A 26,849-nucleotide genomic window follows, 5' to 3' on the forward strand; every position below is an offset into this window, starting at 1 on the left:
TTCTTTTTCTAGGTGGTAAGCTGAGCGCATGCCAGGGAGGTGCATACACCTCACATGTACAAGGACTGTGATGGAGAAGATGGAATCTGAGTAATCCAATTACTAGAAAACAATTAAAGCATTAAACACAGTTTATAGATAGTCAGCGTGTAATTATGGTTGAGTCAGAATTACCATTCAAATACCTTTCTGGTTTTCTAACAACTTTGGAGCTATTTGAGAAAACTGCAGATACATTCCAAAACGTTTACTCATTTGGGTTGGACATGCTAAGTTTCATACAGATTTGTCAGGGGGGGGGGGGCTCCAGGTAAATAGAGAGGGGGGAGATATAAAGGGGTCCTTTGAATTCATAACTCCCATACAAATCAATACTCCCTGTTAAAGAAAAATAACACTTTATTGAAATACACCAAACTTGGCAAGAAACTAGGACTTTACTCACGTAAGTGGCTTTGATTGGTGTGATGGAAATCTGTTTTGTAGTTCTCAAGAAATTAGTGTTCCAAAAATGGGTTAGGTGGGCTGAAAAAGATTGATTTGATTTGAATAAAATTTATATCGCGCAGACAATAACCCGAAGGCATCAAGGCGCCTAACAAAGCATATCATAAATATAAGCCTGACACCATTACAGATAAGCCTGCACAAAGAGATGTGTCTTCAGAGCACTTCTGAATGCCTGAAGAGTGGGTAGGGATCTTAGTTCCAGTGGGAGGGCATTCCACCACTTGGGCGCCAAGGTGGAAAACGCCCTGCCACCCCATTTACCTCTTCTGAATCGAGGGACTGACAGGAGAAGTCTACTAGAGGAACGCAAATCCCTAGAGGGAATATAGCGGGACAGGATAGATCCTACACCAGTGGAACTATTTTTAACAAGGGCCCTATAGGTCATACATAGGGTTTTGAAAGGATCACTGAAATAATATCGAGGCTCAAAATATCGACTTGCAAAAACATCGTGGACAAAATATCGACAGTCAAAATATCGAGTTTGTATCTACAAACAGGTAAGTACAAAAATATTGAGTACAAAATATCGTTTACAATAATATAGTTGTAAAAAATATCGACTTTGTTAGACGGAGACCCGGAGGGTCGGCCGAGTGCAGGGGGAGAGGCCTCCAATGAGGGCCGTCTCCGGTGATCGTACAGACAAGCAACTTCCCCCCCACAGATGGACACCACACAAGGATGAGATCAACACACTTTATATAAGGTTCTTGAGGCAAGATGATACGATACAGTGGGGTCAGGACACGAGGATCCTCCCAATTCTAGTCTCTGTAGGGGAAAGGGTAGCGGGACAGTCTTAGTACCGGTCCGGTACAGGTGCGGCAAGAGGGAAGCTCAAAATCCTCGAGCTTGGGGATCGGCAAGGATGGGCCGCGGCAGCGCCAGCAGGCTAGGATGATAGTTCTCCGCAAGAAGGGCCGCGGCAGCGCCAGCAGGCTAGGACGAATGCTTACAACGAGGAGGGCCGCGGCAGCGCCAGCAGGCTAGGTTGATGTTTCACAGCAAGGAGGGCCGCGGCAGCGCCAGCAGGCTAAGATGATGGTTCATGCCAAAAAAGGCCACGGCAGAGCCAGCAGGCCAAGATGGTGGTTCACGTTGAAGAGGGCCGCGGCAGCGCCAGCAGGCTTCGGAGATGGATCACAAGGAAGGGCCGCGGCAGCGCCAGCAGGCCGTCAAGGATGAGTTCTTCACGGTGTCTCTCGACTCCAAGATACAACTGCCTTCCTGCTCTGGAGCTGCCCCAGTTATAGGTCTGGTCTCCTTTGATGTCCCGACCCTCGGGAGGTCCGGGAGGAGGGAGTCCAGACACCCAGCAGGGGGGTGGAGCCAGCGCCCGGGGAGGCCGGGGGCGATCGACACTTGGCGGAGGGGAGCCATTGACACTCCTTCTCCCATTGACCTGCCAAGTGGTCTCTTCACCTCCTGGGTGGATGGTGGTGCCTCGATGTCGGGGCCTGGCCAGGCCCAGGGTTGGGGTCGAGCCGAGGCCACGCGGCCTTGTTACGTAGTGTCCAAAGATGGCGGCGGGGCCGAGGCAGTGGTGCTGACGGAGGCCCGGGCCAGCCGTTGCTGGGGTGCTCGGGGGCTGGAGTTCCGTGGGGGACGGGTCGTAGGTTGCCCCAGTGGGTTGCCGGGATGGTTCTGGTCGAGGATACAGGAAGAGCAAGGGTCCGGTACAGGGAGCGGGCCTTCCCCGAGGCCTGTCCAACAGACTTTATTAAAAACAGTGTTAAATTAAATTAATATGAAAATGTAATTACTAAAATATACTTAAAAATACTTACATTAACTTATAATAATAAAATAATAAATGAAAATATTTAAAAAAAATGACTGACCCTGAACCCTAAAAATACCCCTTTACCCAAAAACTGAAAACTGACCCTGAACCCTAAAAATACCCCTTTACCCAAAAACTGAAAACTGACCCAGAACCCTAAAAATACCCTTTACCCAAAAACTGAAAACTGACCCTGAACCCTAAAAATACCCCTTTACCCAAAAACTGAAAACTTACCCTGAACCCCAAAAATACCCCTTTACCCAAAAACTGAAAACTGACCCTGAACCCTAAAAATACCCCTTTACCCAAAAACTGAAAACTGACCCTGAACCCTAAAATTAATTAATATTATTTAATTACCAATTAATTATTAATTAACAATAACAATAAAGTAAATATATTAGCACATTAGCTGTAATTAATTTAATTTAATAATTATTTTTTTTCTCCAAATAATTAATTTGCAATGACTAAAAATTATATATATAAATAAATTACTCTAATTAATGTAATTAAATAATTAATATTATTTAATTACCAATTAATTACTAATTAAAAATATGTAAAACATTATATTAATTAATTAACTAATTAATATTAATTACCAATTAATTATTAATTAAAAATATTTACAAACATATATTAATTAATTAATTATTATTAAATTACTCCCCACCCTTATCCCCTATTAACCCAACATCCCGCTCCTAAACATTAACTACAATTTATATTACTATTAATAATTTTTTTTATTTTTTTAACCTTTTTTCTACATATTATTGAAATTATTTATTTTGACTATTTATATATATTTTGTCGATATTTTTGTACTCGATATTTTTTTAACATTATTTTAATCGATATTTTGACCAACGATATTTTTGTAATCGATATTTTATTATTATCGATATTTTTAACTCGATATTTTGTCCATTCGATATTTTGGAGTCGATATTTTGTCTGTGCACCGTTTTGAAATGGATACGGTCCTCAACAGGGAGCCAGTGTAACAGCTTTCTGGCCGCTGTAGCTGAGGCACGTTTGGGGAGATCCAGCACAAACCTGGCAGCAGCGTTCTGGACTACCTGCAAGCGCTGCAGTAGACTTGTATTCAGTCCAATATACAGCGCATTGCAGTAGTCCAGCCGAGAACCAATAAGGGCAACTGCAAGCTGCTTCCTTGCCTGCAGTGATAAATAGTGCCTAATCCTCCTCAGGATGTGGATGATGCCCCAACAGGTAGAGATGGTTCTACTAACCTGTTTACCCAGGTTGAAGGCAGGATCAATCATGACCCCAAGATGTTTTGCAGAGGAGGTAGGGGTGGGGCAAACTCCTAATGAGTCTGGCCACCAAGAAGATGACCATACGTCATCTTTCCCTCCAAACACCATCACCTCCGTCTTCTCTCCATTCAGTTTCAATGAATTGTGGATCATCCATTGTCCGACTGCCTCCATGCAAGATCTAAAATTGGAGGCAGTCGGGACACCTGACTGGGAGAGAGAGACAAGGATCTGGGTGTCATCCGCATAGGATACTATCTCCTTCCCATATGATCTGATAAGCCTGGCAAGTGGGGTCACATAGATGTTGAATAGGGTCGGACTAAGAGCCGACCCCTGGGGGACCCCGCATTGCACAGGCAGGGATGGAGATAGATACTCCCCCAACTTCACTCTTTGCACTCGATGAATGAGGAAAGAAGTGAGTAGATCTAGGGCTGACCCCTGAACCCCAACCTCCCTCAGCTGAGCTGTTAGCACTGAGGGAGAGAGGGTATCGAAGGCCGCCGTCAGATCCAGAAGGATCAGGAGGGTGGTCTGGCCCCCATCGACACACGTGCGGATATTATCCGACACTATGGTGAGGGCCGAATCGGTTCTGTGTTCCCTCCTGAAACCATGTTGGGATGAGTCAAGACAGCCCGAGCTCTCTACAAATGCGGCAAGATGTTTGTTAAGATGTGCTTCCAGAATCTTTGCTGGAGCTGGAAGCAGTGATATAGGCCGAAATTTTTTTAGAACCGCAGGATCCAAAGAGGCCTTTTTAAGTAATGGTTTTACCACCGCGTTTTTCCATTGGGTGGAGAAAAGGCCATCCCTCATGGCTCTATTCATTATGTCAACCAGAGGGGGCAGGAGAGTATCCCTACACTGTTTGAGAATCCTGAGGGGGCATACATCCAAGGGTGAGCCAGATTTAGTTTTGTTGAGGACGCTATCCAGATCCTCTAGAGAAAGAGGGGGAAAAGAGTCTAAAGTTCCCAGAGGAAGTATTTCTGCAGGGGCAGGGTCCATAGTCCCCAGAGCAGGAGGCCCACTGATGAGAGATCTTTGCAGCTCCAAGGCAGAATAAATGTCTAGGATTTTTGACTGGAAGAAAGAGGCAATATTATTGCACAGCTCTTGGGATGCTACTATGGGATCTGGGGTTTGGAGGGTTATGAGGGAGTTTAGGAGAAGTCAGTGAGGTAGTCAGGGCCGTAAAATGCTCTTGTTTGGCCTTTATGATTTCAGCCTTATATTTCCTTAGCAGAGTCTTATGGGCTTCCTTATCCTTTAGATCCCAACCAGAGTGCCACAGTCGCTCCCGCCTCCTCACTTCTTGTCTGAGGAGTCTGAGATGTTCCGAAAACCAGGGGGCTGAGGGCCTTTTTCTGGCTCGGTGGCATAGTTGGGTCGGGGCTAATTCATCCAGTGCCTCAGTCACCGTCTTTTCAAACTGTAGGACTGCTGTAGAGACACTTTCCCCTTGAGGAGAAGACAGATTGAGTGCCCACGGGGTAAAGGAGCTATTTGAAATGTTCTTGAAATTCCTGCGGCGTTCCTTTTTGCTCGAAGTATTTTTGGACGTTTGAATGAGCGGGCAAACTAGCTCAAATGGAACGGCCAGGTGATCGGACCATGACAGAGAGATAGGATCCTTAATTGTCAGCCTCTCGTCATTGGAAAAGATCCCGTTGAGCGTGTGGCCTGCTCGATGTGTAGCCCCTTTAACCAATTGGGCAAATCCACAGGCTGACATTGCATCAAGCAAGGAGATAGTATCGTTGCTGTCGTACCTCTCCAGATGAAAATTAAAGTCTCCCAGAACTGTGAAATCTTTCCGACCAAAATAGGGTTCTAGGACATGGAGAAGCCATTGTCCAAAATCAGTGCGTGAGCCAGGAGGACGATATACCATGATTCCGTTGAAAAAGGCTCAATGGCCACTTTTTTTTGGAAAAGAATAGAGCTTGAAAACTGTCCGTGGGGACAGAGATAGAGACAGTGTGGCAATGAAGGTGATCCCTATAGAGAATTGCTAACCCTCCTCCCACCCGGCCCAGTCTATCTTGACGAGCCAAACAATATCCCTCTGGGACGGCTTCAATAAGATCTGGACCGGAGGAGTCCTTTGCCCAGGTTTCAGTAACAAAAACCAGGGAGGGCTTCCTGTCTGATACAAATTCCCTAAACGAGATGTTATTTTTAATAAGCGAGCGGGCATTTAGGAGGATACCATCTTCCTTCAGTGTCCTAGCTCTGGGGGAAGTGGATAATTTAGGCATATGACTGGATGGAGGAGGTAAGGAGTTTACTGTATCTATCATCCGGCATCCACACGATAGAGGGCGTAGAATGCCATCAGGATTAAAAGGTTAGAATTAGTTTGCCATTTAAAAAAAGTTACTTTTTTTTAGTTTGCCTATAACTTTAGCACTGTTTGCACAAACTTTGGGAGATGCTTGGCTTGCTTACTTTTGGTATACTTGAATGTGTGCAGCTTCGTCAATGGAGCATAGTCGAAAGTGGGGATACAACAAGTGTTCATTTACTAAAAACTGTGTTTTCGACCTGGCCTTCTTTGCTCCCAGACATTTTGCCTTTGCAGAATTCGTTTTTGCGGGCCTTTACCCATGCTGACCAATTCTAAAATGATTGTGCTCTTACACTAAAAAATAATTGGCTTACACCCTATTTACTTGTAAATCATTAGTAAAGTAGCACTACCTGTGCTTAGGGTCTGTAAAATAAATGCTACTACTGAGCCTGCAGCACTGATTGTGCCAACCACTTAGGTACCTTTAAAAATGTCTCAACTGCCATTGTAGGCTGTGTGTGCAGTTTTAATCTGCCATTTCGATCTGGCAGAAAAAAACCTTTTTCCAGGCCTAAACCTTCCTTTTTAATACATAGAAGTCCCCTCCAAGGTAGGCCTTGGACAGCCCTGATGTCAGGTTGCAGTGTATTTAAAAAATTGGACATGAACTTTTGAGTTTTACATTTCCTTGTAGTGAAAAACATTATAACATCTAATTTGCTGTAACTGCCAAATGGGAACAGGTAACCAGTTAATTTTTAGTCTCTTTGTCTTTGGTATTGTATGAAAATTCCTCTCTTGTGGTCAGATTTCAAATACATTTTATGAAAATTCCACTATTAGAAAGTTTCAGTTTTTCTCCCTTAGCCCTTTGCCAGCATCCTGTCACTGTATCATCTGACTGGGTGTAGCAGACAGTTGGGTTTTGTGTATTCCCCCTCCTAGACAGCCACACACAATAGAGAGCTTACGAGTGCCTGGATGCGCCATAACTGGCAGGATGGGAGGGCAGAGCTGAACGCAGCCCTACTTACACTTGAATAGGCGGTGTTCTGCCTTTACACAAATGGCTGTTAGTCTGGAGCCAGTTGAGGCAGAAAACCTGTGCACTTCAAAGAGAAACCTCTAGAAGCTTCTCCAACTTCAAAAAAGCACCTGGTATGAATATTGGACCTCAGACACCAACTCTTCAGTATACTTCTCGGCCAGTGGGCTCGGCCAGCAGAAGGACTGTTGTGCTGCTGAATGGACTGCCAATCGGCTGGACTGCTGCTCTGAACGACTGCTGCCCTGTTGTGCTGACCTGCTGCTCTCTTGCATGGGTGAGAAGTAGTGGACCTGAATATGCTGAACCTCGAACCTCAGAATGACTCCAAGAGCTTCTTGTTTAGCCTCCTGACTAGAGCTTTAGGGACAGAAGGCTCCAACAAGCTAGAACCCAGAACCTGGACTCCACCATCTGTGAGACCAACCCTGCCAAGTGCTGCCACCCCAATCTGGGGCCCTTGGAAGTGGGACTGAAGATGTTCTGCCAGCCAATATGTGGATCCAGCTGAACTGTCAAAAAAATGCCAGGTTGGAACCCCAATCCCTAGCTGATGGGTGCACTTAACATTGAAACTTTACGGTTTCTCCTCCAATTACATAATATTTTCCTTTTCGGAGAAGACACTCAATTCCAATTCCGTATTACTGGATGATCATTTTAATTTCAAATGCTTCATTTAACAGGTTATGATTTAAAATGTGATCACTCATATAACCCAATATGACATTGGCAGTTACAGCAAATTAGATGTTATAATCTGCCACTCCCCCGCCGCTCCGCCCCTATTTAGGAGCGCGTTTCCTTTCTCCCCTCGTGTCTGACCAGTGACCCGGTGGCAGTGGGTTGATTGGTCGGTTGCTTGGCGAGTTGCTGCTTCCCTATTCTTTCGCCCCGCTGATTGCGAGCGGAGGCGATACTTTGGCTAAAATTGTTTTTTTAATTGTTATTAATCTCACTTTAAAATTATGCAGGTACCGACATCTTTGGGCTCTCAGGGGTGAGCTGCCGGCTGGGGCTGATCGTGTCTTTCGCGGGCTCCCAGCGGCAGCGGGCGCCATCTTGCCTTGGGCTTAGCTTTCCACCACAGCCCTGCCACTCCCCCGGCGCTCCGCCCCTATTTAAACAGGCAATATGAGGCAGCGCAGCGGACGAGCGCAGCGGGCGCGACGGAGGAGCGCCAGAGTTGCGCCTGAGTTAAGCCCGTCTGCGCCCGTCCGCGGCCGGCCGGGGCCAGGGGCACGAGATGCTGCCAGTTTTATTTCCTATTCTCCGTCTCAGCTATGCATTTATTGAGCCCCCGGCAGTATTAACCCCTCTACTGCTACCTTTTTACAACACCTTGGCCTATACAGCTCCCCTTCACACTCCCCCCCCTGGGTTAGTATCACATCTAGCCTTATCAGCCCCCACGCCCCCACCTGTCCATCTTTCACCCCCAGCTCCCTCTACCCAGTTGTTTACTACCTCGGCTACCCTCCTAAACACTAGGTCTGCTGTAAACCATCAATACGAGCTATTTGATTATATCGATTCAAACGAACCAGATCTCCTTTTTTTAACCGAGACCTGGTTCAAGATCGACTTCCTGCCCAATGTGCTTGCCGCCTTACCATCGACATATTCTGCCATTCGTGCGGACCGTCCCGAGGGCAAGCGGGGTGGTGGAGTGGCTTTAATAGCTCGTACAGATTTTAACTTTCAAATCCTTCCCTCCCCTCCTATCACCGATGTCGACCTCCTTGTAGCACGATCTACTTCCCACCAAACCCCCCTCACTTTTGTTCTTATTTATCGTCCTCCACAGCCTACCCCCTCGTTTCTCCCCGGTATCCAGACCCTCTTGGCCACTCTGGTAGTTAACAATTCTTCTGTATTAGTTCTAGGGGATCTCAGATACTGGTCCAATGACCCTGCCGAAAGCCCCCAATCTAAGGAATTCACCTGCCTTATGAAAAGTTTGAATTTCGTACCGCTCATCCACAGTCCCACCCACCTACATGGCCACATGCTGGATCAAATCTGGACATTGAATGTTCCATCCACACCTCCCACTATATCCCCTTGCCCATGGTCAGATCACTCCACCATCACGCTCTCCCTTGCCCTAGCACCCCTGGTTAAACCCCCCCTTCCCAAAAACATCTGGGTTCGGAAATGGGGTAAGGTAGACATGCCCTCCTTCTGCTCAGCCCTGGCCAAGACCTGTCCTGATTTAAACGGCCTGACAGCCGCCCCACAGTTGGCCGCAATTAACAACTGGCTCACGGTGGCAGGCGATGAATTCGCCCCCCTCAAGCGGCTCTCAGTTAAACGGGCCCACGCAGCCAATCGTTGGTTTACTTCCGACCTGAAAGAAAAAAAACTAGCTGCAAGAAGGGCCGAACGAGTCTGGAGAAGAACTTACGACCCTGCCCTAAAAACCATCTACCTGGCCGTTCTGCAAACCTATAAAAAGAGCATCCTGGAAGCAAAAGCCGAATATTACACCAACAGGATAATGGTTGCAGAATCACAATCGAAGGAAATCTTCTCCGCCGTCCATGAACTTGCCTCATCCACCAGAGCCACGGCAACCATTCTCCCGTCCCAATCCCTCTGTGACTCGCTTAACGAGTTTTTCATAGACAAAGTTGTTAAAATTAAACACAACATCCCCCCGCCCTCTTCCACCTTTGTTGATCCTTCCCCTCCCCCCACCACCGTTAAACTGACCAACTTTCCACTTCTAACTGCTGACACCCTTCTCCCCTTGCTCCAACGGGTCAAATCAGGCTCTCCCATGGATTTTGCTCCTGCCTGTACTCTCAGGGAAGTCTACTCAGCCTGCCCTACTCCCCCTTTAACCCTTCTTAACGACTCACTCATTTACGGTCACGTTCCCAGTCCACACAAATCGGCGGTTGTCATCCCAATCTTAAAAAAATTGGACGCCGATCCCTCCACCCCTTCCAATTATCGCCCCATCTCACTACTCCCTTACCTTGCAAAAGTCCTGGAAACTCACATCACTTCTACTCTGAGCACTCACATTGAGGCAAACTATTGCCTCTCCCCCCGCCAAGCTGGTTTCCGTCCCCTGCATTCTACAGAAAAAGTGGTCATCTCAGTCATGGACAAGCTGCGTGAAGGTATCAACATCAACCTTCCGCAAGCCCTGATTCTCCTAGATTTATCCGCCGCTTTTGACACGGTGGACTATACCATCCTCCTTAACCGTGTCAGGGCGGCGGGCATAGAAGGCTTAGCCTTTTCTTGGCTGGAGTCTTTCCTTGCTGGGAGAACACAGGGAGTCCGCTTGACTGGCTTTGCGGCGGCCTCCCGCAAGGTAGAATGCGGGGTCCCTCAGGGTTCATCACTTTCCCCTCTTTTGTTCAACCTTTACATTTTTCCCCTCAGTTTTATGTTACAGCAACTGGAGGTCACCGTGTTTAATCACGCGGATGACCTCCAGTTAATCTTCAACCTGTCCCATTCCTCTTCATCTGCTCTTAACGTCCAAACAACCATGACTCTCATTCAAGATTGGATGAACTGCAGCCACCTCAAACTCAACCCGGACAAGACCGAGCTGGTCTTGACCGGAGGTGGCTGCAGTCCCTGGTCCCCTTCCTTTTGGCCCCCCTCCCTTGGTGCCCCACCACTTCCGGTGTCCAAAGTGAAAACCTTGGGAATCCTTCTTAATCCCCAGCTCACTGTTCACCCGCAAGTCAGCTCCGTAGTTTCTTCATGTTTCTTTTCCCTTAGAGTAATTAGGAAAGTCTCTCGTTTTTTCTCCCCCTCAGCTTTGAAAATTATCATGCTGGCCATGGTACTCTCCTGCATAGACTATGGAAACATAGTCTATAATGGAGCCCCTGCATACATGATCCATCGACTACAACTGGTGCAGAACCAGGCGGCCCGCCTGATCCATGGCCTACCCAGATATCACCGGGTCACTCCATTACTCAAAACTCTGCATTGGCTCCCGGTGAGAGAGAGCGCCCTGTTTAAACTCGGCTGCCTCACGTATCAGGCCAGATCGGGCACTGCTCCCGAGTTCATCCGTTCTCTCATTAGGCCATACTGCCCAGGCAGAGAACTTCGCTCGGCCCACTCGGCCCTCCTCACCATCCCCCGCTTCAAAAAGCAGAGGGCGGGCGGAGCGAGATTCGCTGTCCTGGCTCCAACATTTTGGAACTCCCTCCCGGTTACTCTACGCACCTCACCTTCCTATCTTTTGTTCCGGAAAAATCTTAAAACCTTTCTGTTTACACAAGCCTACCCTTAATCTCCCTGCTGCTGCCATTCACTGATCACCACTAGCGCCATGAAACCGCTGGGTATGCGAGCGCTGTAGAAATGTTTTTAAATTCAAATTCAAATTCAAATTTCGGGTTGAGGACGACCCTACATCAGGGGTCTCTAAAAATGAAATTAAACAAGAGCCAGTTCAGTCGAAACTATTCAAATAACTACACTGTTGATCAATGCTAATCATTGCCAACCCCTGTGCTTAAAGATCAAAGATCTATCAAATGGGATGCCAATGTGCTCGACACCATGCAACGTGAATAAAAAAAGCATGGTCATACTTCAACTCCTCTTTAATGTACTGTGAATTCTAACATGCTTTCCCTCAAGACACATATAAAATTGTGCGTTACTGTATTCAGCGCTTGTATTCGGTTTTCATGCCATAAAACCGATTACGTGCTCATATGAACTGAAAATGGTGCATCTCCTCTGCTGAGTGGTGCGACCCGAGCAAAAACGATGCATGAACTCTGCTGCATGGATTTCCGGATGCACTGACTTCGCATTGTAATCACCAGCCCCATCAGAATCACGGTGGCTTGACGCATCTTCAACACAGGCCTTCGCATCACAAGCCTCTCTTTGATGGAATCTTCAACAGCAACACAAGACCTCGCATTGCACCATCGAAGTCAGACTCTGCTTTGCAAGTCCTCATTGACGGGATCCTTGACGGCGATGCAGGTTCTTGCACCGCGCTCCTCGCAGCTCCTCAGAACCAACGCATCACCTCAGCGGCACAATGCATCCTCGACGCAGGACTCTGCAATACTCTGCTACCAGGATTCAAGGTACTCTTGTTCAGTAGACCCTGTAGCCTTCCCACACTCCATCTCGGTCGGCATGAACTTGTGACTTTATCCCAGTGTAGCCCGAACAGATATTTCTAGTTGGCACTTTGTGCTTTTTGGTGCAAGTTTCACTGAAATCTTTAAGCTTGAGTATCTCCAGTTCTACTAATTTAATTTTTATCATTGTGGTCTTGTTTTGCTTATTGAAAATTATTCTATTTTTGTAAATTGGTGTGGGATATTTCTGGTGCTCCGTTTGACGTATTGCCTCTTAGTTAAGCTTGACTGTTTGTGCCAAGCTACCAGAGAGTTGAGCACAAGTTAATTTCGGGTTTGCTTGTGGCTTGTATTGTGGTTTCTACTTGAATAGGGTTTCACCTCCCTCAACCTGTAATGCCATTTTTTACAGTGTGGCATCATTTGATGAATCCATATGCAGTTTAGCAGGCACAACTTGTTTATTCTTAAGTGTGCTATGGAAGTTTAGTGAAGATCTATCACGGAACAAAGTTAATGTTCATGTGCTAATAACTTTGTTTCGATGCAGTGTAATGAATTTGGCAGGCTGTTAGAAAGTTAAGCCCAGCACAGGAATCTCAGGGTTGACACAGATCCAACAAGAGGGAGAAAAGTTAAAGGGGTGACAATAAAACCTTGATTTGCAAATAACTCATGCACACAAGTTGAAAGACACTTACAATGTTTAGCTTATTCTTGATATTTTGAATTTCATGCAAATTCATCAAGGGTGAGAGCACTTAGAGGCAGAGTCGAAAAACCAACATTTTGCTCTCTGATTCTGAAAAAACATGCTTGACACAGAACTTAGCATGAAAATAGAACTTCACTCATGGAAGTGCTTTGCGTGGTTTGGTGTAAATTTGTTTAGTAGTATATGAGAAATGAGTGTTATACAAATGTATTAGTGTGCTTCATAGGGTTAAAAGTTACATATGTGTGGACTGTTAGTCCACAGTCAGTTCTCAAATCTGAGTTCGCAGATTTATGAAGACATATATTTTGCCTATATTATAAGTTTTGTTAAACTGACATCTTCACAGCTTTATGAAATTGTCTTCTTTAAAAAACTTTGTTGGTGAAATTATGGTGAAGACTGGTACATTTTGGATTCGATCGACCAAACTTAAACCCTGCCCAGTCTATTGCACCTAGCACAATAGGCAACTCTTTTAACTGTTACAACTATTTACCTTCTTCTTGCTGGTACTTTTCAGTGCTTTGACCCTATTCCCTATATTTGTGTGAGGAATTAGTATGTCCCAACATATTCCTAACTGCTTTCTCTTTTTAATTGTACCCAAAATGTGCATCCTTTTCAAAATATTTACTGTGGTTTAACTTTCAGAAAAAGAATGCTGCCAGTTTACTCTTGATTGTTACATTTACTATCTAGTCTATATTACAATATTGGTGTTATTGGTCGATTATCTGCTTTTCACAGTTGTATCATTTATGTAAAGTTTCACCATGATTCCATTCAGCAATGCATGGAATTGTTATGTTATTGCTATTGTATTGTAAATGCAATTAATTATTTGTCTAAGTTAAGCTTTTTTACACATAAAGTATATCAGCTACAACGTAAGTGATAGCTGTGATAGGTAATTGTAATTTTCTCTTTCCTACTCTTGTTCTTAAGTGGAGAAAGTCTGCACCTGTACTGGTGAACTCTAAATTTGTGTTAATATTTTTGCAGAAACGTTCGCTGTGGCGTTATATGACTATTCTCCTGTAAATCTCCAAGACCTTCAGCTACACAAAGAGGAAAAAGTAAAGATTCTCTCTGAGTAAGCAAGAGTGTTCTGTAGTTTCATTAGCTGCTGCTACATTGTGCAGCAATTTCAACTTCTTAAATATTCTTAATGTCCTGAAAGAGATTTTCCTTTGTGGTAGAAATCAAGAGTGCCAGCCTTTACCGTGTTAGAAAATGTCAAATGCGTGTCTTCCTGTTGCACAGGAATAATACATAGGTAAATTGACTTGCATAATTAGAGATGATGTAATGCAAGTCTGCACAAAAGCGCAAGGTTATACATTTAAAAACTAGGGGGCATATTCATAAGGAGCTATCGCCGACTTAATGACACTTTATCGCAGCCAAAGTCGTGATATATTTACCTCTCCACAAGCTGGTGTTAACAGCCCACAGCACCAGTTTTCCCGCGATAGCTGCCGCATAAAACATCGACACAGAGGACCCCCGCAACTATCGCTAATGAAATGCAGTGTAGGTGTTCCCGTGCAAAAAGCCGTGACAACACCACACCTCAACATTCACAACGGCCAGCCAGATCGCTGATAAGAACACAAAACACGGGATAAGGCACGTTATCAGCAGGAATTTTACACCTGCTCTGACCTGGTGTAAAGTCGGACGGCAGCCTGCTCCACAAAAGGGAGCCCAGCCCAGGGCATCATTGGAAGGGTAACAGATGCCATGGAGACACTCATCATGCAGCCTAGACACGCAAGAGGACCACAACACCCACCCGGCACCCCCCCACCCCCGGACCACCACAGAGGCAGTGCAGACAAAGACATCGGCCCTCCAGAAAACGCACCTGCCCCAACATCTGACAATGTCACTGTCCACTACAGGCTGAGAGGGACAACCATCCTGCGCATCCTGGCCATCATCACGTAACAGGCCAATGGCACCAACACAGTGGACAACCAACATCACACCCCACACCGAGCTGCTGGCTGTGCTCCACCTGTTGTCCCCTGGCACACCCCAACCAACACCTGCCAGAGTCGACAGAGTCTCACAGTCAGCCACATCCAAGTCCCCCACACCTGTCCTGGACATCACCATCACCCTGGCACCCCAGTCCCCATACACAATGCGTAGGAACCACTGGAGACCAAGCAAGGACCATACGCCATAGCCGGATGCACGCACGTGTTGGGGGAAATCCACTGCATACATGTCCCACCTGTGCCCCCTGGTGACCCAGGGTGGTGGGGAGTGCAAAAAAACGATGGATTTGGGCCCAGATCTTTGGACTGGGGTGAATGTGTGACATTGATCCACATTCGGTCCATCCCCTGTTTTGTTTGCAAATTCCGCCATAAGTGCGCTGGGGATGCTCAGACGTGGGTCCCAGGCACTCCACACCACTGGAGTCAAGCTAGCCGGGCTGATTAGAGGTGTTACCTCGGAACTGGTCCGGTCCTCGGATGCTTGATTCCGTTCTGGGAAGGACATGGCTTTTGTAGTTCGGACTGGACTGTTCCCATGGGGCACAGGGTCAGAGCTGATTTGCATATCGCCATTGTCTAACCCAGGGTGGTGTGGTGTGCAAAAAAACGATGGATTTGGGCCCAGTTCTTTGGACTGGGGTGAATGTGTGACATTGATCCACATTCGGTCCATCACCTGTTTTGTTTGCAAATTCCGCCATAAGTGCGCTGGGGATGCTCAGACGTGGGTCCCAGGCACTCCACACCACTGGAGTCAAGCTAGCCGGGCTGATGAGAGGTGTTACCTCGAAACCGGTCCGGTCCTCGGATGCTTGATTCCGTTCTAGGAAGGACATGGCTTTTGTAGTTCGGACTGGACTGTTCCATGGGCACAGGGTCAGAGCTGATTTGCATATCGCCATTGTCTAACCCAGGGTGGTGTGGAGTGCAAAAAAACGATGGATTTGGGCCCAGATCTTTGGACTGGGGTGAATGTGTGACATTGATCCACATTCGGTCCATCACCTGTTTTGTTTGCAAATTCCGCCATAAGTGCGCTGGGGATGCTCAGACGTGGGTCCCAGGCACTCCACACCACTGGAGTCAAGCTAGCCGGGCTGATGAGAGGTGTTACCTCGAAACCGGTCCGGTCCTCGGATGCTTGATTCCGTTCTGGGAAGGACATGGCTTTTGTAGTTCGGACTGGACTGTTCCCATGGGGCACAGGGTCAGAGCTGATTTGCATATCGCCATTGTCTAACCCAGGGTGGTGTGGAGTGCAAAAAAACGATGGATTTGGGCCCAGATCTTTGGACTGGGGTGAATGTGTGACATTGATCCACATTCGGTCCATCACCTGTTTTGTTTGCAAATTCCGCCATAAGTGCGCTGGGGATGCTCAGACGTGGGTCCCAGGCACTCCACACCACTGGAGTCAAGCTAGCCGGGCTGATGAGAGGTGTTACCTCGAAACCGGTCCGGTCCTCGGATGCTTGATTCCGTTCTGGGAAGGACATGGCTTTTGTAGTTCGGACTGGACTGTTCCCATGGGGCACAGGGTCAGAGCTGATTTGCATATCGCCATTGTCTAACCCAGGACGGTGTGGAGTGCAAAAAAACGATGGATTTGGGCCCAGATCTTTGGACTGGGGTGAATGTGTGACATTGATCCACATTCGGTCCATCACCTGTTTTGTTTGCAAATTCCGCCATAAATGCGCTGGGGATGCTCAGACGTGGGTCCCAGGCACTCCACACCACTGGAGTCAAGCTAGCCGGGTTGATGAGAGGTGTTACCTCGAAACCGGTCCGGTCCTCGGATGCTTGATTCCGTTCTGGGAAGGACATGGCTTTTGTAGTTCGGACTGGACTGTTCCCATGGGGCACAGGGTCAGAGCTGATTTGCATATCGCCATTGTCTAACCCAGGGTGGTGTGGAGTGCAAAAAAACGATGGATTTGGGCCCAGATCTTTGGACTGGGGTGAATGTGTGACATTGATCCACATTCGGTCCATCACCTGTTTTGTTTGCAAATTCCGCCATAAGTGCGCTGGGGATGCTCAGACGTGGGTCCCAGGCACTCCACACCACTGGAGTCAAGCTAGCCGGGCTGATGAGAGGTGTTACCTCGAAACCGGTCCAGTCCTCGGATGCTTGATTCCGTTCTGGGAAGGACATGGCTTTTGTAGTTCGGACTGGACTGTTCCCATGGGGCACAGGGTCAGAGCTGATTTGCATATCGCCATTGTCTAACCCAGGGTGGTGTGGAGTGCAAAAAAACGATGGATTTGGGCCCAGATCTTTGGACTGGGGTGAATGTGTGACATTGATCCACATTCGGTCCATCACCTGTTTTGTTTGCAAATTCCGCCCTGGTGACACAGCACACAATCAGCGCAACAGGAAGCCCACGTCCCACATCAATGTGCAGGCAACATCAGAACACCGTATGACCTTCACCAATGTTGCCTCCAAATACAAATCCAGTGTGCATGATCCCTTCATCCTCCACCAGTCCATCAGCAACCAGTGTTCCCAGGATGGCACCAGGGAAAATGCACAGCCCCTTGGCAAGTTCCAAATTAACACCCCACTCACCTCGACTCCACAACCATGCAATTCACAACTCTGGCAATGCACACGTCACAAAATCACAACTAACAAGCACAACTACATTCACACCCACCAGACTCGATAGAACAACTTACAATGGTAACCTAGGCAAGCCGTGAACATGACCAATCAACGGCATTGCACCTCAACCACATACTAGCCTAAAGTGGGGAGAGGTGGCAATCAGGCATGTGTGAAGTATGCAGTAGAACCATGATTGGGAAAGTACACAATGCCAAGAGTGGCGGTGATGTGCTGGACAGACCGCAATATGTAAAACACACCCATATCCATGCCGACATACACCTCTGGTGTATGGAGTGTAGTGGACAGTGGTCGCAACCATGTCACCCCAGCCAGGGGGTCCTTGCGGAAATGTTGCCAGTTACGCCCCCATCCCCCTTCTCCCCCCTTTAAGCGTGAGCAGAGTGGGATGGCCCGGCATACGCCAGGCCAGTGTAGGGGTGTGAATAAAAAGCACGAAGCCCTTGGCGTGGTCCTCTTCCACAAAAGCCAACGTCTCTGCCAGGGCAGCGCCTCCCACCCCGCCATGAGGCAGATGCCGTCCTCCTTAGCGGAGTTGGCTGCGATCCTGTGCGCCTGCCGTACCCCGGCCCGTTGGACCACGAACCCGTCAGGCCTGACCCTGCGCAGCCAGGCCACACTTATCACCAGCTGACACTGGCGTTTATCAAGGATGGCCCACCACATGCCAGAGCAAGCTCCAAGCGTGAGGCTCGCGAGCCTGCCAGCCTCTCAGACCATGACTGGCCCCCTGACTTTGGCACACATTACTACTTCCTCGTTGACATATTTCAGTGGCGTCAGTGAGGCCCAGTGGGTCCCATATGTGAATCTGTGTCCTGGCTCCTGAATGGTAGTGATCCCAAATCCGAGCCAGCGGTCAACACCTGGTGCCACAAATCCTGTTCAACGCCAGCCAGTGACACGTGGTGCCACTAACCCTGTTCAACGCCAGCAGGCGACACGTGGTGCCACAAACCCAGTTCAATGCCAGCTGGTGACACGTGGTGCCACTAACCCTGTTCAACTCCAGCAGGTGACATGTTGCACCACAAACCCTGTTTAACGCCAGCAGGCGACACGTGGTGCCACAAACCCTGTTCAACGCCAGCAGGCGACAGGTGGTACCACAAACCCTGTTCAACGCCAACAGGTGACACGTGGTGCCACAAACCCTGTTCAATGCCAGCTGGCAACACGTGGTGCCACTGACCCTGTTCAATGCCAGCAGACGGCACATGGTGCCACAAACCCTGTTCAATGCCAGCAGGCGACACATGGTGCCGCAAACCCTGTTCAATGCCAGCAGGCGACACGTGATGCCACAAACCCTGTTCAACGCCACCCGGCGACACATGGATGAGTGACCAGGCCTACCCTGCGGACCAGTAGTCTCACATCCAGCACCTAGTCGTGAATCATAAATGGCAAAGTCCAGACCAGTGGTCACATGGAGAGGAGTAAGAGGAAGATGTGGCTCAGTCCGGACGAAAGCCGGGTGACAGTCAGGAGGTGAGTGAACACGTGGTGCCACTGAACCTGAACTACGCAGGCCGGTGGGGCCACCAACCTCCTCCATTTGCTGCTTCCAGATAAAATCAACCTTTCGGCGTCATGCCCTGGAGGACACCTTCCACTGTCCCCCAAAAACCTCTGCAACGTACACCTCGGATATTGATGGTGATCCGCTCAGGTCGCAATTCACCGTCCCGTGGCTGGGTGCCTTTGCCGGCCGTAGTGCATCCGGGGCCACTAACTCTGTGCTGGTCAAGTCCGGGACACCTTCTCCGGAGACATTGGATGGCCCCTGAAGTGTAGGCCTTGGGGTCATCAACGCCATTTCTCTGTGGCCTTTCTCTGTACGCAGCCTCCGGGCCCGAATGCATCCCACCAGGGCTCACACACCAAAGCGAGTCCAGACGGGCCCGGACGTCGCATCACAGCAGGAGGCACATGCCACCACTGCAAGAACCACCTCCAACCACCATCTGCCAGAGTTGAAACGTTGGTCCTGACAGACTTACAGAGTTGCTCAGACCTGTCATGGATGCCATCATCACCCTGATACCCTGCTCTGCACTCAAGGTGCCAGTGACTCAGTGCACCGCAGGCCATTGTCCGTTGCTGAATGCGTCTTGTGCTGTGAAGCAGTTGCGAAGCTATTTCACCTCAAACAGTTTGGGTGCCCTGAGACGTTGATGGGGAAGATGATGCAGGTCTAACACACCCCACTGCATCTGCATCAGGTATATATCTAAGGGACACAATCCGAGACTTTTTCTTCACATGAGCGCGCTCATCTCTAGTGGCTCATCTCTAGTGTCCCATCCCCAGTGCACTGCAACTTACGGACACCTCTATTTGCATGTTGGCTGTCCTCTCTCCGGCTCACTCCATGTTGCTCAGCAGGTGACTCTTTTTGCATGTGTTTTCATTTTCCATTGCACTGGTGTCCAATGTTCAAGTGGTTGCCAGCACCAGACATTCCGTGCGAAATGTCTTACACTCACCCCACACACATCCAGCACAGGCGTCACTGTACATGTGGCCCTGCCAATAAAGAGCCATTTCAACATGATATCTGTGTGTGTGCCTGTGGTCTTGTATGCATGAGGGCCCTGGGCCTTACGACATTACATTGTGCTGTGTACATCGGATGTAGACGTGTCACCGCAGGCAGCGGGTTGGAGCTTGGACATGAAGCTTTGTCGTCACCCACTCAATACGCAAGGGGAGTGGCCAGGGCTATCATACGCAGAGCCAACATTGGTGTGTGACTGCTTTTTGAGCGCCCCTTCCCGTGGTTCTGTACTGTGAATGTGCATTTCCAGGTGTATCTATGGCAGTGTGGGTCTATTTAGTGGGGTGTTGGTGGCCCCTGAAGGGTGATAGACACCTACGTATGTATCCTGATTCGCATTCCATGGGTTCGGCCCCACCCACACCTGTTGGGCCACCTCTATTTGGCGTTCTGACACATGGCATTGGGGTGCAATGTGTGGGTGGGTGAAGTGTCGTGGGCCAGCTGTGCTTGCGGGCACTTCCTGCTGTGTGGTCTGTTGCAGGCTCGGTGTTCTCCCCTGAGTAGCTTGGCTGTCCGGGTCCTGAAAGGGGGGTTGCGTGGAATATTCATGTGCTGTTGTAGGGCGTCGGTGTCAATGGTGTGGTGGTCCTCTCCGGCATCACTGATGTGTTGTATTCTGTGCTCTGCTGAAGGTGTTGTGTGCTCCTCTGCGAAGTGCAGGGGGGGGGGCGAATTGACTTTGTGTTAACATATATGTTGGCGCATTGTGCAGGTTTGCATGGAGACTGTATGGCAATGTACATTGTGACTGTTTGGGGGTGCTGGATTTTTCTGCAGGACAGTGTACATTTGGTCTACATGACGGGTGTGAGGTTGTACGCGTACATTTCCATTTCACAGTTTCCGGTTCCGTCAGATGTAGTAGGCATGTTTCTGTGCATGTGCGGAGCCAGTTGTGTCCTTTGTTCTGCAGTGTCGGCTATGCACGTTGTTCCACGTTGTCATCAATGTGGGTGTGCTGTTTGTGCTATGTGTGTGCTGCAGTGTGCCAAAGAGATCTAGGCCATGAACCTGGGTGATTGTGGGTGTGCAGTGTGCTACACCTCATTGTGCATGTATCCCCCGTCCCCTCAGTCCCTGTTCGTTGCAATCCCTGTTGATGTTGTGTCAGGTCCTCTTGAGCTGTGTCCTCCTTGCACAGTCACCACACTGATGACTGTGGCCTGGGTTTTCTCCAGCTCCTCCGGTGGCCGTGGACTGCCACCTCCTGTCGCCGTTGCTGCCTTCCTGTTGGCAGCGGGTTGGTGCCTGGTTTAGGTAGTCATGCCAGCGCCTATTGGCCTCCTGGATTGGCCTCCTCGGCACTCCGACTGCAATTCAGGTGGTATGCTAGTGGGTAAGTTGCTGGTAGTGTTCTGTCACCTCTGTGACGCTGGTCTTGTTTTCCTGCGGTCTGCACTTTGTCTTCCTCTCCCATTTCTCCTTGGCCTGTTGTTCCTTGCTGGCGGTCTGTGGGGGTTGTGGGGTTCGAGTGTGCCTCTGCGCTGGGTCAGGGTGCATCCATGTTGCTACGCACTTTGGATTGTTTTTGGTGTATTTTTTCTGTGGTTTTTATAGTGCATTGTCCCGCCAGACGAGTGGGATTTGCAGGCCTGTGGCTGGTTTTCGGTACTTTTTGTACAGCGGTTGGCCTTATCACATGTTGTTTGCGTTCGCGTATTGCATTTATGCTGCGTGGTGTTGATTTTCATGCAGACATTTGCTGCGTTATCTGGTGTCTATCGCATGCTACCGCCGTGTTGGAATTCCACGTTGAAACAGGGTTAATTTTCCGCGATAGGCTGCAATGTTGAAGGTTGCGTTACGCTATTCTTGCGATAGTTAGCACACGTTCTTGTGAATATACCCCTATGTTCAATAGATTCAAATTCTAATGAAAGGAATTTTGCCGCCCCACTCCCTATAGTTTGCACCTTAACAAAACGTTGATCCTGAGTAAAAGAAAATGCTCTAAAATAAACAGGAGGTGCACATTAGGTTGTTAGATTTAGCACAGCCTTAATTTGGAATTAAATTATTTTGTTCTCAGAAAAAAATTGGGGCATTGAAAGATAAATGGTTTATATAATTTTACATAAAGTGTAATTTCTTTTTTTTTAAATGCCTTTTGAAGCAGCAGTTAAATAGCATGGGCCCGATTCACAGAACTAATCTGAGACAAAATCCTAAACTTACTACTTTTGGTATTCATAGAAGGCATTTAGTAGTAATAAAGTTAGGATTTTGCCTTAAGTCTGTCTTAAGTCTGTCTTAAGTCTGTCTTAGGTCTGTCTTAAGTCTGTCTTAAGTCTGTCTTAAGTCTGTACTAAGTCTGTACTAAGTCTGTACTCAGGGGGTCATTAGGATTGCGGTTTTTCCGCATCCTCGGGGCCGGCGGAAGCCACCGCCGGCCCCAGGATGCGGAAAAACCGCAGCGGACTGACCAAGGACCCACCGCCACATTAGGATGGCTGGTGGGTCCTGGTTTCCGTCCGCAGCTTTTCCGCTGCGGCTGGCTTACAACCGCGGCGGAAAAGCTCTGATATGGTGACGATGTCTCTCAGACACCGTCCGCCATATCAGGATGGGATTTTAAAAGTGCTTTTCCGCGGCGGGTTTTCCGCCGTGGAAAAGCATACGGATCTTCACCTAGGGGGCCCGTTGCGGGCCCCCTAGGTGAAGGGGGGGTGGGGGGTGCACATGGGGGGTACCTATGGTACCCCCTGCATTTGCATGCAGAAAGCGGCAGGCACAGCGCGGTGCCTGCCTCTTTCTGCATGCAAATGCAATGCGTGCATTTTTAACATTGCCGCGGGTGCAGCTTGAAGCTGCACCCGCGGCAATGTTAAAAATAGAGGATGTGACCGCCAGGGTGGCGGTCACATCCTAATCGCACAGGAGGGGACTCCGCAGCCGATGCGGACGTCCCCTCCTCCTCAATGATCGCGGACGGACGCAAGTCCGTCCGCGATCATAATCGGCCCCTGAGTCTGTCCTAAGTCTGTCCTAAGTCTGTCCTAAGTCTGTCCTAAGTCTGTCCTAAGTCTGTCTTAAGTCTGTCTTAAGTCTGTCTTAAGTCTGTCTTAAGTCTGTCTTAAGTTTGTCTTAAGTTTGTCTTAAGTTTGTCTTAAATTAAATTTAAGACAAAATCCTAACTTTACTACTAATAAATGCCTTCTGTGAATACCAAAAGTAGTAGGTTTAGAATTTTGTTTCAGATTAGTTCCGTGAATCAGCCCCCATATTAGCAAATATTTTCATCACTACAAATTGGGAGCTGCCTAGACATGTTGTAGATGCTCATGTGTAAATGTTAGTCTCAAGTAAACTGTGAAGATGCGCAGTTAGCTCCAGACTTGCTACAGCGCCAATCCATGTGAAGGTTATTGACGGATGTTCTGCCTCTCCTAATCTTGGAGTAGTATTTTGGAATACAACAACAAATAAAGGGCCACCAGAGCAATGCTCTGTAGCTTCCCCTGAAAAAACAAGAAAACATTGCATCCTTAATGGCTACCTTACAGTACGTCACACAGTATCTGTTGTGGTAACATTGTAATTGCTCTTAATGCTTACTGATTTCTCTGTTCATGTATGCCTTTGATCTGATTTTTTAAAAATTGTGTGGCTTATGATATTTATTAGCATTTAGCAGCTACTAATAGTTAAAATAAAAGTGAATTTGTGTTTACCTGCCTGCTAACAGCAATTTAGGGACTAGAAAAATTAACTTGTATTTAGATATGTTGAGTGACCTGCAAGGACTGTTAATTGAGAAAATGAATTTATATTTCAGATGGAGTGGGGTGAGCAGTCAAGATTGGTAATTGGGAAAAATATATATTTTAGATAGATTTTGGTGAAAATGAGGAATGGTGAATAGGAAAATTCACTGTAGGTTTCAGAAAGGTTAGGGCGACCACTAACTACTAGTAGCTGGGAATGGATAATTGCTTCAACCTGTGGTGACCAGTAATGACAGATACCTGGGAAATAATCATAGAGTGCTTTTGACATGATTCAATATTCTATATCTTTGCCTTGAGTATGGGAGAGTATTTGGAATGTGTAAATTACTTCATTGGTTAGTACTCCTTGTGAAGTAGTAAATCCTATCATACGGCTGTAATCTCCCCACTCTATAAAGTAGGATTCGGAACATTGAAACTGCTTTCTACGTCTACTCATTAGACACTAAACTTGAATCCTGGATAATTCTCGCGAGTAGCAGACACGCCTATTATAATTGCTTGCCTTAATTGTGGTATGTGGAAGCTGAAAGAATACAAGCTTGCAGGTGGGGAGAAAGCTGTATCAATTCGTTGGGGTATTACAGCAAATTATTCTCGGCAATCACCCTGCAATGCTTCCCGAGAGCAAAAGGCCAAATATGAAGACTTTACTAGGTGAACGCAGAGCCCCGCAAAGCCAATAGTCATTAGCAGTTGTTCAGTGGTTTTCACTTGGTCTGCTTTGGGTGTAGTTGCTCAGCCGAGTACTGCACGGTCAAACTGGTGTCTTTTACGTCTGCGATTGAGATTTCAGTTCCTACCAATGATTAATTCAGAATAATTTGCATAAAGTCAATCTACAACAATACAAAAACATATTACACTAGACAGACTAATTTTAAAACCAAAGGAACCCTGTATTAATGTAATTTAATATTCATCAATTCACATTTATAAAGTTGTTATTCATCATACAAATTCACAGATTATAAGGCATGGCTTGAAAACTGAACAGTGCACAATAGAAATCATAGTTTAAATTGCACTTTCTAAATTAACTGACTGGTCCGTCTGTGACATGTTGGTGTAAACTTTATTGTTTAGTCAATAAAAACCATTACAATCAGATAAAGTCAGCTGTCTATTAAAATTATCTAAAAAAAGCTTTGTGCAAAACACTATGTACAATTAAAATAAACTGTCAGTGCATTACATAATAGTTAGCTGTCTAAGGGCTTAGCAGTTTAATCTCCAAGTGTCAGGTCGGCAAATTTAAGCCTCAGGTTCGGCATCTCTAGGTAACATTCATACGGAACTGCTCGACTACATATTTTGTTATTAGTTTTTAGGTCTTGCCTACCTTTTGGAATCGTTTCAGTTTTGCAGTAAAAAACGTGCACGCATTGCATTGCTTTAAATGGCAACATGTGCACGTTTGGCGATTCCCTTGCGGGAGCGAGCTTTCACACCATCTGTTTGTAATTAACAGATGGTTCCTGCTCGCTCCTGCAAGGGAAACAGGCGCAGGCCCCCTCCCCTCTTCCCTCCTCCGCTGCCTGTCGTCAAATTGTTGTTTTTTTTACTTTGAGCACGAGGCGCGCGCGCTTGTTTTTTATTTAATCGGAAAAGGCTGTTATTCACGGCAGAGCCGCGCTTTGGGGCACAGATACAGACGGCTGCCTGTGGAGATGCGCCGGCGCAGCAGGCGGTTTGCTGCGCCCCAGACATCATTACACAAGACAGCCAGGAGCTACATTGCCTCATTAAGGGAATTTTACAGAATGCGGGGAGGGGAGGTCTCATTGCAGCTAAGGGATGACATCATCTCTGTCGCTAGCAAAAAAAAAAGGATAAGGAACCGAAATCGCACTCTCCATCTCCAGCAATTACGTGACGGCAGGAGGAGGGGGTCCTTGTCGCCTCCTCCCTCCCCTCTGTGCATCAGAGCTAATGGAGCTTGCACGCACTTTGCAACCATCGCATCACCGAGACAGCCACAGGCAGCAGACTTACTGCTAGTGCCGGGGCGGGCTGGGTCCGGGAAAGAAGGCCTGCGGCTAAGGTGGGCTGAGAATGGGGGCGGGGGCAAGCCGACCTGCTATGAGCACCTTTCAAAGGCGGAAGTGGGCAAAGAACATACGCTTTGGGGTAGAATGCCAATTAGAGAGAAGATGGGATTCATTGGTCTATTCCCAGCAACCATACAATGACTGACATTGTGTGACCCAGGGCAAATATACCTCACCTATGTGTGCGCTTCGACCCTTATCAGGCCCAAGGTGGGCGCTGATCGCAGGCATGTTGGCAGTGGCATGTTGGCACTGAAATAACAAAACCAGCGGCCCTGGGCAGCCAGTAGGGATCGTGAGCTGAGCCAGTTTGGTAATGTTTTGGTACAAGCGTTACTCTCCTCTATCACTCGTTCACCCACAATTCAGTGCAAATGGGAAATCAAATAATGATAGTGAGCATTTATACAACTCACTACACAAACTTTCTGGCTTTTGCTATTATTATTTGCCCAACTGTGTGTAACTCATTGTATCAACATTGATAAGGATAAAATGCTGAGTCGCCGATTGCATTTTAAACTGGTGCATTCCGATTCCTTCAGCAGCTGGGCAATGCCCTGAGCTACAAGGTGCATTTTTCTTCCCTTCTGGTAATATTTTCTTTGCATCATTCCTACTGAACTAGTAGATGGAGGCAGTTCAGTTTGTAGAGTTTGCATTCCAATCAGCCAAACATACGAAGGATTGCGTCAGATAACTCCACATCACCCTGAACCAGACTCCAGTCAAGGATCTTTCTTTAACAAGACAGCACCAAACCTGAAAGCAAGGCAAGAAGCAGTTGTGTCGCAGTGATGTGGAGCCATATGCTACCCCTAACAGCAACATGGCCTCCAAGGTCAAGGGACTTCACCTAAATGCACACACACTGCTTCTTGTCCTTTTCTTTTTCAGTTCGATTACATATTTTATTGACATAAGACCGAGGACTTGTTTGCCCAATACATGTTTTGTGTGAGTTGCAAGTATTTTTCCAATTTACTCCAACCACATGTGGGAGCTCAGGCGCTATTTTTTAAAATTATTTTTAAAGCAGCTTTAGACGTGTCAAACCTGGAAAGACCAATATAGCTGGAAAAAGACAATGAAGCGAGTTGTACCCGAGTCTAATCCTGCTTAG

The 26,849-nt window shown here is 47.5% G+C and overlaps 1 protein-coding gene across 1 annotated transcript in view; it reads left to right on the forward strand.

Annotated features, from left to right (window-relative positions):
* Positions 1 to 26,849, forward strand: part of BLK (BLK proto-oncogene, Src family tyrosine kinase) — a 369,223-nt gene that overhangs the window by 233,419 nt on the left and 108,955 nt on the right. Inside the window, exon 4 of the mRNA XM_086926186.1 lies at positions 13,740 to 13,830. Within this exon, the coding sequence (XP_086782312.1) occupies positions 13,740 to 13,830 (91 nt within the window). The remainder of the gene's footprint in view (positions 1 to 13,739; positions 13,831 to 26,849) is intronic.

The sequence above is a fragment of the Lissotriton vulgaris genome, chromosome 6 (genome assembly GCF_964263255.1).
Source record: "Lissotriton vulgaris chromosome 6, aLisVul1.2, whole genome shotgun sequence".
NCBI classification, from domain to species: Eukaryota; Metazoa; Chordata; class Amphibia; order Caudata; family Salamandridae; genus Lissotriton; species Lissotriton vulgaris.